Below are 13425 nucleotides of genomic sequence, written 5' to 3' on the forward strand. Positions count from 1 at the left end.
TTTCGTGTTTTCTTTAGCATACATTATACTCCTGGGCACAACACCGTTTGGAGTTATGACAAATACAGCATCATGAGAATTCGTAAAGCCTAATAACATTTTGCTTCAAGCGTATTCATATAATTCCAAACTTTGCAATTCTAAACTTTTATTTGTTCCCACAAACTATGTTTTATTTATTTGCATTATATTTAATACACTTTTACAGTATGAAATGCTGGTGTGTAGCTGTTTCCTATCCCCCATGTACAGGAGCAGTTTTGCATTGAGAATTTCTCTTAATATTTAAAAGACTGGATATTAGTTTTCACACTCCAATGTTCCAGATTTTTGTTTGCTGCCAGTGGAACACTCCATATATTCTAGAGGCTCTTGACAGCAAAAGGGTTCATTAGAGCAATTCATTTCTATAAATTGTATAAGTGTGTCTGAGATGAGTTAATTATGCAGATGCTTTTTTTAAAAAAAACATGGAATTGTTTCTATTTCTGAGAAATGCTATTTGCCAAGGTCATTATTCGCAAAGTTATCTATTCTTCTGTGCCTCCTGTTCAATGCAATTTCTATCTAAGCTTCAGATTTTAGACGGTTTAACTTTGTGTATTTGTGCACAACTGCACTGTTTCTATCTTATTTCACATCTTGAATATCAATTAATACTGAAGGCATGAAGAATTGTAAAATTTACCACTACTTTCGGGATTATCCTCTTAATGATTAAAACTTTAATTATTTCTTAAGCATCTATTTTTTTTAAATGAATTTACCATATTTACTCTTGAGTAGTTTAGCAACAAACATGGCAAGCATTATGTTTGACCTCAGACTAAGAGAAGTATCTTAAGTATCTATTGTTTTTAAATGAATTTAACATATTTACTCTTGAGAAGTTTCGCAACAAACATGGCAAGCATTAAGTTCAACCTAACAGTAAGAGACGTTTAATAAAATGAGTAATGGGCTTTGATCAGTGGTATTTCCACTAGTGTTTTTCTTAGAAAGAAGAAAAGGTGGTCTGCACCTGGGGGCTTCTTTACTCTTCATATTTCTGCATCCAAAAATGTTTATGTGCTGCACCAATCATCTAGAACTCCCTTCCCCTGTCCTATTATAAACACCCAGAACCTCTAGGCCTTCACTTTCCTTCAAGCCTAAGCTTTTAACAAATAATGGCTTTCCACTTGTCACAATGCACTTACCATTTCTATCTTAACCAGCAGGACCTCTGAAGCCACACTGGTTAGCCTTGCTGTGTTCCCCACACTGACTCAATTTAGACTGTAAGCTCTTGTGATCAGGTCCTCATCCTCTACTGTTTCTTAATAATATGCAATTGTAATTGTACTTTGATACAGTGAAAATATGTAAACTGTTTAAGTTTTTTTTTCACCTTGTTTTGCCGCAAAAATGACCCCCATAGAACTGTATGGCATTGACGTATGTCAAAAAAAATTTGACACTCGTTTACCTTAATGGGCATAGGCGACATTTCGCCGGCGGCAAATTTTTGGCAAAACTTAACAGGTCAAATTTGCCCAAGCCTACCCAGGGTACATATGTTGCTGGCAGGATGGATATTAGAAGACATATAATGCTTTACCGAATACAAATTGAACAGAATAATAAAATAAGAAGTAATATACAATACAAGTCCATTAAACAAGCCAGTGGTCAGGGCAGACAGGAAACAGAAACCAGTTCTTGAAACAGGTGAGAGATCAGGGCGGGCAATACAAGTCAGTGAAAACAAGTCAGAGGTCAAAACAGGGAGATCCATTGCAATATGGGTTAGTATGGTTGACATAAAGTATATACGGAACAGGCACTGGAGTACAGGAACAACGTAGTTACTCATAAAACAGGGAGGAACTCAGAAGCACAACTCTGGAAGCTAGAACAAAGAAATAGCTTAATGAAGGAAGAAGCTTCCATAAAGGCCAGTGTTGGAAGACTGATAAATCCTCACACTTGTGTTTGTAACTCCTTACTATTTAATTTGCCAGGTTGACCCATCTAGTTAAATGCTAATGTCTACAGTATGTTCCCTATATGCCATCATTTTTTCATGTAATAAATAATCACTCCATGCAGCCATTCATATTTTCAAAACTTTTTTTACCCAATCAGGCTATCATGGCTCAACTTCCGCAAGAAGAGAAAGCAAAGATTGCAGAGCAAGTGGAGATCTTCCATCAAGAGAAGAGCAAACTGGATGCTGAAGTGGCCAAATGGGATGACAGCGGGAATGATATCATTGTGCTGGCTAAACAGATGTGCATGATCATGATGGAAATGACAGATTTTACCAGGTAAGTCAAGTGGAAATTCCAATGAACTAACATATGGGGGCACATTTACTGTACTTAGCTCGAGTGAAGGAATAGAATAAAAAATACTTCAAATTTCGAATGTTTTATTTGGCTACTTCGACCATTGAATTGGCTACTTCGACCTTCGACTACGACTTCAAATCGAACGATTCAAACTAAAAATCGTTTGACTATTCGACCATTCGATAGTCAAAGTACTGTCTCTGTAAAAAAAAATTGACCCCCTACTTCGCCACCTAAAACCTACCGAACCTCAATGTTAGCCTATGGGGAAGGTCCCCATAGGCTTTCTAAGCTTTTTTTGATCAAAGGAATTTCGTTCGATCGATGGATTAAAATCCTTTGAATCGTTCGATTAGAAGGATTTAATCGTTCGATCAAACGATTTTTTCCTTTGATCGTCGATCGAACGAATAGCGTAAAATCGTCGACTTCGATATTCGAAGTCGAACGATTTAACTTCGACAGTCGAAATCCGACCCTAAGTAAATGTGCCCCATGATGTTGGCTTTAATGGATGGTTTCACTTTGAAATAAATGTACTTACTTTATGTCAACCATACTAACCCATAATGCATCATAAAATGTAAATGTTTCTGCCAAGTAGAGGAGTTGAGTTTCGGGTATATTTCCCTATTTACAGTATTAAGTTCAAAAGAGCAACCTTCTATTGATGTAAACATGGAACAAAGAATAGAGGCCAAGTAGTAGAAGGGTAGAAATAACACCCACTTTTTCAATCAGATGCTTAGTGAGATTGGTGTAATATCTTTTATGTTTGGTCATTTCCCTTAGGATTATTGTTGTATGTATGGATTGCATGGCCCTACATAATATTGTACACATTATTTCAGAACCCCTTGTATTATGAGTTTACTTATTTATGTACTTTTTATGTTAATTTTATATAACTTTTTAGAGTAAAACTGCAATTGATAGGAAGGCCAGTAGAAAGGGTATAATAATTTAACTGTATGGCCCAGAAAAAATAGTAAAGCACTGTACAAGATAATATTATGAAAGACAAGGCCAAGAAAAGGTTTTTGTAATATTGTTGAACACATATTTAGAAAACACTTTTGAGGGAAAAAGGGGAGATGTTAGGTGGTAGAGAGTTACAGTGATTATTGTACATGGGGTACATAGCTTACAGAATAGTCACTTTAAATTGACATGGCATTAAAGGCAAATGCAGTAACATCCACAGAGGAATTCATAAATAAGTTGCTTAGCAGCATTTAACAAATGTGAATGAATGGGAAGACCAGTAAAGTGAAGGTTACCATACTCTAAGTGGTATATGAAGGTTTAATAATTCACCAGTGTTTCAACCAGTGATTGTAAATTCTACTTTTATGTAATGACAGTCATCCATTTATTATGCAAACGTTGAAAAAAAGCAATACAGCATTTTACTATCTTAATCAGTGGGCTTTGGCTAAAGCAATTTGTCATCTAGTGAGACACCCTGCTGTTGTGTAAGTCACAGAATGCAGAAGATAAATAGTTTGTGCAACTACAAGCACATCTATATTAGAAGCTGCCCAGGAGAACATAGAAGGTGACATTGCCCCTAAGGCTTATCGTTACTGAGCGAAAATTACTTTTTTTATATTTCCCCCCTTGTCTAACCCCCATCCAATAGAAACTTTAAGATACCATGGGTCTCCGGCAGTATTCCCTCTGGGCAACTCCATATCTCACATCTACTTAAGGAGCAGTCAAATTTAGTGCATTTTCTATATAATTGTTACTTGTGTAAAACTGATAATTAAAAAGCTGTTGAGGTCTTATAGACATCAATAGGAGCTGCCCTGATCCTATTGGACCATTTTAAATCAATTTGGACTTTTAGAGGTTTTTGGATTATTTTTCACTAGAAATTATCTGAAAAACAGCTTTCAATTTTTTTTATCATACTTTTAAATTCAGATCTTGTAATAAATTTCATGGCATTCATGGTTTTAGAGAAATAGAGTTGAATAGTGGTTTCAAAAACCTCTAAAATTTGACTTTTAATAAATAGGCCTTCAGGAGTATTGAAAACTTTGGACATGCCTAATACAATTTATGAATTTATGAGTTTATAAAGTGATCTGCCGAAATTGCTGGCAGGGTATGTGTATAAAGAAAAACCCAGTTCTTTTATATGTTAAAGAGAACTAAATCCTAAAAATGAATACGGCTAAACAGTTTGTATTTAATTACTGCACCAGCCTAAAGTTTCGGCATCATTTTAAGACTTATGATACAGTTGTGCACAACAACTCCCCATCTTGGATTTAGTCAAGTCAAGTATTTTAGCCGTTTTGTGAGTGCCAGTGGCACTGCACATGCTCAGTGTGTTCTGGGCAGCTGTTAAGAACCTAAGCTTAGGGGTTATTTCAAATCATCAAGCAAAAAATGAGATTTGTTTGTTATAGAAGCTGATGCTATATTATTAAATTCTGATGCAAATTGTTATGTGGCTGCCATGTAATGGAATCTGAATTATTTACTAAACGGCCTTGTATTGTGGCTTATTCTATATAAACTGTAGATTGTGTGTCGGTAACGGAGCTCAGGTAACTAAGGAGAAAAGAAGATGGTAAGCTATGGAGGCACAGAGACCCAAAATATAATGTACAACATTTCTAGCCTACTTCTTTGTTAAGTTTTAGTTTTCCTTTAAGAAGTAACACTGTGACATAGAACTCATTTAAGAAATAGCAAAAAAAAAAAAAGACATTGAAATCAAAGGTCATGTTAGTTCAGTTGATTTAGTAATCAAATTAATTTGCAATTGAAGGTTTGATTTTTTTTCTAGAGGGAAAGGTCCACTGAAGAATACATCTGATGTGATTAATGCAGCCAAGAAGATTGCAGAGGCTGGTTCCAGAATGGACAAGCTTGCACGGGCTGTTGCTGATCAGGTAAGACAAGCTTTATTTCTGACAGCGGAAGTTTAACTAGATAAAGAACGCCAGGCTGACTTTAAAGTTAATTTACTTTCTGAAGAAAAAAGTAATAAACATGTTTTATTAGGGGTTATCTTATTACTTTCCCACATTTATTATTGACTAGAACAAGATGGCTTTTTTTTGTTTTTTACAGTTCTCCAACAGCTATTATCTACTACATAAGCCAAAATAATGCTTCCATGCTTTACTTACCTAGTAACAAAATAAAATTACCCACTAAAAAAAGTCTATATCTTTGAGTATGTTCTTATGACTTGCCAACAACATTGATATGGTATTCCTTTGGCAAAATCTGCTTTATATTTTGTTAGCATACAATTAAAATAAGGCCAGTATCAGATATTACAGATGTTACTGCTTGGATCTGGTGCATGAGGCATATTATTCAGGCTGTTGGTACAGATAATATACCAGTTGGTACCAACAGTTTAGTATATGTAATGCATTTTTATCTGAGACCAGATGTGGTCATGTTGTATGGTTATCAATCAAAACAACATGCAAAGTGACTTACTTAAAGGACATGTCCCCCCCTACAAAATGTAATCAGTGAAAAACCTATTTGAAATCTTTAGATAACTTCCACTCTGGTTGTTAAAAGGTTAATAGTAAGGCTGCAGCATCCCCTTAATCACTTAGAATTCCTTCTACTCCTCTAACCCACTCTGCCCCCCAATTTACTTTGGCTGTTGGCTAATGAGCATGCTCAGTTCTTCTCAGCTCAGATTACTAAACACACCCTCCAGTCTAACAGCCAATGAAGAGATAGCATTATTGGTTCCCATAGAAGCTCTAGCTGTCTGAATCTATTTTTCTCTTAACCACCTCTCCTGAGCTCAGCTTAACCATTACAGTGCTCAACACTATTTATCAAAGTATGTTGTGCCTGTGCAACCTGCATTCTGCATTGCATGAACTTCACAGCATACATGTCATGTTTGCAGATGTCAAATGAGAGAAAATGGCCTGGCAGATCAGGGGAGTGGGTCTGGGCAAGACCTGTATATAACGTTAGCAGCCAAAGGCAGGGCAAAAATAGAAAAGACATCATGGTAATTTTAGATCATATAAATTATGTAATTTGTAATTAATAATACCGTACTGCCCAGTGCTTATATGAAGTGCACAGTAGTAAAATGGCAATCATCTTTGCAGCTGTGTCTGTATTATTAAATTAGATATAACAGTTTATTTAACAGACCAGGAAAGTATAAGCATATGGCAGCAATATCAACATGCAGTCTCCCCATCTGGTTAATTATGATAGTTATCTCCTTTTATAGGCAACCAGATTAAAGTAGTGCAAAGTAGAGTATTCCATGTATAGCCAAATAAAACCTTACTTGGATTCTCTATTATGGACCAACAAATTGGTGAATCTTAGTTGTGGGCCAATATGTTTTAATGGCCATCAACATTACTGCTCGTGGCATATAGGTGACTGGGGAAAGCTGGAATCTATAGTTCCTGCAAACACATGGCCAGTGCCCATATACAGTATTTCAAACCAACATATATTTGACATAAGGTATATATATAGTAAGTCTTGTATTGGTCCCTAGTGCAACAGAGGAACCTCAACCTGATTGCGCTGAGAATTCACGGTCCACAATAGTCTGTGCTGTTTTGATACTGTGGAACGTATTGTAGAAATAAAACTGTCAGTTAACCTGGCTTCTCTGTAAAGACAACGTGCTTTGTTTCTAGATATGTTCTGCAATATTTGGGATCACTGCATCCAGACAGTTGACTCTTCCCCAAAGAACACTCTCCAAGCTGTGACATTAGTATTATGAATCATTTAATGCTCTCTAGCTATTTGTAAAATTGTATGTTTCCGCAGGGCTGACAGGTGGGGAACCGAGGGATGTTAATGTGGCCTGACATCCCTGTGACAAACCAAATCTGGGGAATGATAATTAGATCCTTACAATTTCCAGCCTTAAAAAATGATTAAATGCATTTCAGAAGTGTTAGAATCTATAATCACCTGCTTTTTCATATTATTGTATTAAGGAATAATCGGATTACATTACTTTCTCTGCTAAAATATTAAGCACAGTGGATATAATTGTGCTCACCAGTGATGGGCGAATCTGTGGCATTTTGCCAAAAAATTCAGGGATTTATCACAAAATTTGCAAAATGCATTCGAGTCAATAGGCGTCAAAATAATTTTGACACAAAAGACAATTTTTATACACACAACTATTTTGTCCAAATTCATTAAAGTCAATGGGTGTCTGTCAATTTTATGCGTGTGGCAAGCCGATTTTTCACTGGCGAACTTTTGCGAATGTAGCAGCGAAACGTGGAAATTTCCCTGCGAATTCATGCCTGGTGAATTTATTCACCCATCACTCGTGCTTGCACAAAAATATATACAACTGTTTCCCATGTTGACACCAGTCATTGAAGGTTATTACTCCTAAAAACACTGCTTGCACTTCTTTCCCCCCATCTTCTGATGTATTGCTAGCAAGTGTGCCTATCTTCACAAGGGAAACCTAGAGCTACTGCCACCCTCGAGCTAGTGGAAATGATGCTAGTGATGCTGTAAATTATGCTATCCCACAATGGGAATTACATACAATTAAGTTCAAAATTGTTGATGTTCAGCTGTTGGGGATTCAAATGGGAATCCTGGAATTATCTGCCCATTCTGGGTGGTGGCAGCTCCAGATCTCATGCTTTACTGGACAAACTGTACAGATACAGGGGAGGGGGGGATTTGGTATTCAAGATTAGGCAAGTCCATCCATTGTGCAGAATCAAAGCCATGGTGTCACACATGGGACTGGATAGCCCTCAGCTGTAGGCCTGGTGCTGCCTTGAATTCCAACTTTCAGACAATAACCCCTTAGTTCAATTTTCTATAAAAACATTCCTGTAACAGTCACTGAGTCATGCTTCCAAGAATATTCAGGACAGTAATTACATACAGGAACACTCCTGCCATAAAGCAAGAGAAGAGCCATGCCTCAGGAGGCAGCGAGTGTCCTGTTATAAGGGGCAGCAAAATGCCGCCTCTTGTAACTTTAAGAACTGAATTTCCGGGTCTTAACTATCTGCTCACGCAGATAGCACTATTACATTCAATGCACTAGCAAAGCTGCTCCCTTTGACCGGCTCCCATGCTGATTTTTAAGCATGAGCTGCCTCAGGACGCAGCAGCCCCTGATTACATATACAGCCCAAATCTCAGTATAATTAAGCTTCATGTTGTGATTCTAAATTTGAATAGCCCCAGTCAGAAGAAACATTTATTATTTTAATTGGATAGTTTTGAAGCTACAGATCATATAAGATGTGGATCACTTCTGCTAAAAGTCTCTCTCCTTGGCTCTCTGCTGCCTCTCTGGCTGGGAGCGCCTGTTGTTGTTGTTTGGCTGCCCGCCAAGTACCGGGCTGGGAAATCCCCTACAAAGAGCTGAGAGCACAGAAGAGAAAACTTTAGTAGGAATGATCCAAGGCTTATCAGGTCAGTAGCTTAATAACAGAACATTTAAATAATAAAGATGATCTGCAAAAAAAAAATTTTAAATGTAAAATATGGTTAAAAGTGAACAACCCCTTTAAGCTGCCTCTTGTTTTGAGCAGGTTCTTTTCTGCATTATATTATTATAGACCTGGAAATTTCTACACTGCTTTATTAATGCACTCCTAGCTGTGTGTTGTCTACATATAGTAAACGCTTCACTAAACAGTGCACTTTTATAGCTGGGCAGCAAGACTCTCATTTGCTATCTGGACCCACCAGTCATACAGAGCTGTATCTCTGGAAAGCTTATATGGAAAGCTCATCATTAATTTATAATATCCCGCATTTAAGAGAATAGCACCTTTAAGTTTTGTGACCTTTTATACTAGCAGAACATTTCCCACTACAGCTGTAAAATGTCTCATGTGTTGAGACTGTGCTGCAACAAGCAGCCTGGTTAGTGATGGGCGAATTTGCGCCGTTTCGCTGAAAAATTCGCGAATTTTGTGAAACAGCGAACATTTCACAAAGCTGCGCTGGCCTCTCGTTTTTGACGCCGGCGTCCGTTTTTTTGATGCCAACGCCCGTTTTTTGACACCGACGCCCGTTTTTGACGCCGATGTCAGTTTTTTTGGACGACGGCGACAATTTTTTTTTTGACACATGGCGAACTTTCGGCAGCAAATTTTCGCAGCCGTTTCGCGAATGTATTCGCCAGCGGCGAATCGCGCAAATTCGCCGCGAATTCGTGCCTGGCGAATAAATTCGCCCATCACTAAGCCTGGTGTGTAACGTGCTATTTGTGCCCATTCCGAGTGATTACTGCTTATGATGCATATCATAAAGGCAAAGGAATTTACTGTTATTGACTTGAAAAGGAACAAACTGCACATTTATGTTAAATGGATACAGCTACCACTTAAAAGCAAGTCGGTCCTACACAGAATAGCACATTTTGCCATTCACTGATAAATATGGCAACCGCGCCATTACCAAATAGAATATGTAGAATATAAAGATGATTGTGCCGTGACTTCAGAAGCACAAGAAAGATAATGTGCAGTGATTTTATCCCATTATTACAGAATGTTGCTGGGCGTTAAGGTCCTACTGCACATTCTTTACCTACTTCTTTTTTTTGTAACTTAGTTTTTATTGATTTCCAAAAGAAAAAATAAAACAAAGAAAAATACAGACATTTCCAACCGTACCAGGTGTCCATGCATGCGTAGAATTGCACAACATTAGCCAGTACATTGTTCACATAAAACAAGTCCGTCAAAGGAAGAATCATATGCAATAAAACAAGCGAAAAAAAGAATTGACAGAAAAAATTAAAAGAAAAGACCCCCACAGTTTGGCATTAAATATGCATGAGAAAGGTGAGACACGCGACCCACCACTGTAACATACATGTTTTAAGCATATCCTCTCTCAGCAATCCAGGGAGACAGCTTTGTTGGTCGTGACATAGTAGACCCAGTTACCCCAAATTTTGTCGTGCAATGGTAGTGTATTACTTACTCGGGCAGTCATTTCTTCGAATCTCCGATTGCTCTCAAGCCTGTATGTAACCTCCCGAATTGATGGAGTTTCTAGGGACTTCCATTTGGAAGTGATGGCCAATCGCGCTACCGTCGCTACCTGGTTTACCCACTTTTGGGCAGCGTTCTTAATTCCAATAATAGGGAGGGCTAATAGTAAATGGGGCATCTCAATATTCAGGGAGGTTTTTAAGACTGCTGTTATTAAATCAACAATTTCCTTCCAAAACTGAGTCAGTTTCGGGCAATCCCATAGAACATGGGACAATGTACCTCTAAGCTGACAACCTCTCCAGCATAAAGGGCTACTATGCGGAAACATGTTGGAAAGTCTATCCGGTGTGAGGTACCATTTCATCATAGATTTGTATACACTCTCTTTCTGTAAGGTACATACTGTCATTCTACGTGCATTCTCCCATATTCTACCCCACTGAGGTTGGGTCAATTCCTTACCCCATGCGTCTTCCCAATATTGCATATAGGCATGTGTAGGAAATGGCGCATCCGGTAAAGCATTTAACAAGTTATATAATTGGGATATAAGGCCTTTATATGGAAAGCTGCTTCCTAAAATCCTCTCAAATGGAGATAACAGTATCTGGGTCTGCTGTCCATACAACGTTGTAATATAATGCATAACCTGAAGATATTCCAGCCTTTTTCCAGTACTCCACACACATTTTTGTGCGATTTCATCATATGTATATAGCCGTTTTCTCAGTGGGTCAATAAAATCGCTGATTCTACGAAATGCATAAGCTGCCCAGTCTAGCTGGTATGAATTCCCTAAACCCGGCTGGAATTCTGGATTGCCGAAGAGCAATATCAAAGCTGATGGGTAAGTACTAATTCCATATTTTCTTTGGCATAGCTTCCATATGGAGAGGGTAAGTTTCATAGGCCTAGGGGCTGAAACTGGGAGTTGTGTTTTGGGATGATTTATCAATAGCAAATTACTGATATGGTAAGGAAATAACCAAGTAGCCTCTAATTGTGCCCACCGAGTTGGCGCTTGCGGCTGTAGCCATGCTAAAGTTTGGCGTAGGTGGGAAGCCTGATAATAACGTCCTACGTCCGGGACAGCAAGACCTCCCTGACTCCTCCCCGCTAAGAGAACTGAGCGTGGAATCCTAGACTTAGTGGTACCCCATATGTATTTGAAAATCAGTTTTTGGATATGACCTAATTGAGAGCAGGGAATATGGACTGGGATGGTCTCAAACAGATATAATAACTTCGGGAGTACAGTCATTTTGACCGCCGCTATGCGTCCAAACCACGAGGTACCATAGGATCCCCATTCCTGCATATCCGTCGATAAGCGAGCCACCAAAGGTATAAAATTCGCCCGATATAACTGATGGTAGTGTGGTGTCAATTTGACCCCCAGGTAATTTATATGGGATGTTTGCCATTTATAATGGAAAGTGTCCTGTAGTGCCCGCTTCGCAGACCCTCCTATGTGGAACATAAGAGCTTCCGATTTAGCCCAGTTAATTTTATATTCCGCCACCTGACTGTAAGTTTGTAATAGATGGTGTAAGTTGGGTAAGGAGATAGAGGGATTGCTAAGAGTGAGCAGGACATCGTCAGCAAAGAGCGAAACTTTATAATCTACATTGCCCACTAAAATTCCCGTGATATCCGGGTGTTCCCTTATTTTGGCAGCCAACGGCTCGATACTGAGAGCATAGAGCAGGGGGGAAAGCGGGCAACCCTGTCTGGTACCGTTCCTAATATGTATAGGCACACCAACATCCCCGTTCAATTTTAGATAAGCCGACGGGGTCGTGTAAAGCGACCTGACAGCTTGGAGGAAAGGCCCACGAAATCCCAGTGACTGGAGCAACTGAGTCATATAGGTCCAATCTAACCTATCGAAGGCTTTCTCCACATCCAAACTCAAAACTACAGACGGAGTGCCTCGGGATTGAATAATATCAATAAGATCTATCGCCCTGCGGGTGTTATCACCAGCTTGTCTTCCCATAACAAAACCCACTTGGTCAGGGTTGATCAATCTGGGCAAAAGTGGTGCTAATCGTTGGGCAAGCAATTTAGTGAAAATTTTCAAGTCGCTATTCAAAAGTGCTATGGGTCTGTAGTTCCCACATTGCGATAGATCTTTACCTTCCTTGGGAAGGACCGTTATATACGATGAAAGCATAGAATTGGGTATTTGCTCTGTCCCCTGTAAGACAATATTAAACAATTCCGCCAGAATAGGCTTTACCTACTTCTTAACGTATTACAAGGTGCCCTTTTTACAACCAGTCAAATTATAAGTCTTCATTTGTGGAACTCGCTGTGTAATAAGATGATGTGCCGTGACAAAATGTTCTTTCTGTAACAACACAGCAGGGCTCCTTTATAAAAAATGTTGCCATATTGTGAACACAATGACAATATTGATGTCACAATAGGTGGTCCAATATTATTATTATTATTATTATTATTATTATTATTATTACATATAGCCCTTGGGGTAGGGGTTGCAGTTACCACAAGGCCACAATTATTCCATACCTATACATCTCAGAAGGTAAATAGGATATTTGTTTTTAGCCATTAACTATTTTGGAAAGGCATTTATGTTGCTTTAGTCATGGCTCAATGAAATTTATATTTTTCAGGACTCATTCGTGATTGCAAGTGCACTGTACAATTTTGGATGCAAAATGCCATGTTTTTTTAACCACAATACAGTGTTTCCCCCCCAAATTCCAAGTCAGTGGAACCAGCTCATTATTGTGTTCCAAGAAATTGGGTCTGACGTGTCAAAATGGAATAGTGATATTGGGTATTTCACAGTGACCCACATCTATTTCACCTATTGGCACAGAGGGAATCCTGGAATTACCTTCAGCTTTAAGGTGAAGGAAAGTCCAGGATCCCCCTGCATCAATAAATGCACTTGCATGTGATTCAGACATCAGGCTCGGCATGTGATTCAGACATTAGGCTCGGTTAATGCACTAGTGCCAAATGTAAATACAAAGTAAAAGGAACTTCTTCGACTACAATTAACCTTAATGACTGTCATCATTTTAAAGCAGATACTTGTCAGCATTCATAACTTCATAACAACTGTTGCTACTATAACTTTC

At 38.5% G+C, this 13425-nt stretch overlaps 1 protein-coding gene across 4 annotated transcripts in view; it reads left to right on the forward strand.

Annotated features, from left to right (window-relative positions):
* Positions 1-13425, forward strand: part of LOC108706501 (catenin alpha-2) — a 922761-nt gene that overhangs the window by 843690 nt on the left and 65646 nt on the right. For all 4 annotated transcript variants that reach the window (XM_018242984.2, XM_041579365.1, XM_018242983.2 and 1 more), the window contains 2 exons: positions 2128-2309; positions 5137-5242. In XM_018242984.2, coding sequence (XP_018098473.1) covers positions 2128-2309; positions 5137-5242 — 288 coding nt within the window. The remainder of the gene's footprint in view (positions 1-2127; positions 2310-5136; positions 5243-13425) is intronic.

This window comes from Xenopus laevis, chromosome 1S, assembly GCF_017654675.1.
Source record: "Xenopus laevis strain J_2021 chromosome 1S, Xenopus_laevis_v10.1, whole genome shotgun sequence".
In the NCBI taxonomy this organism is placed as follows: Eukaryota; Metazoa; Chordata; class Amphibia; order Anura; family Pipidae; genus Xenopus; species Xenopus laevis.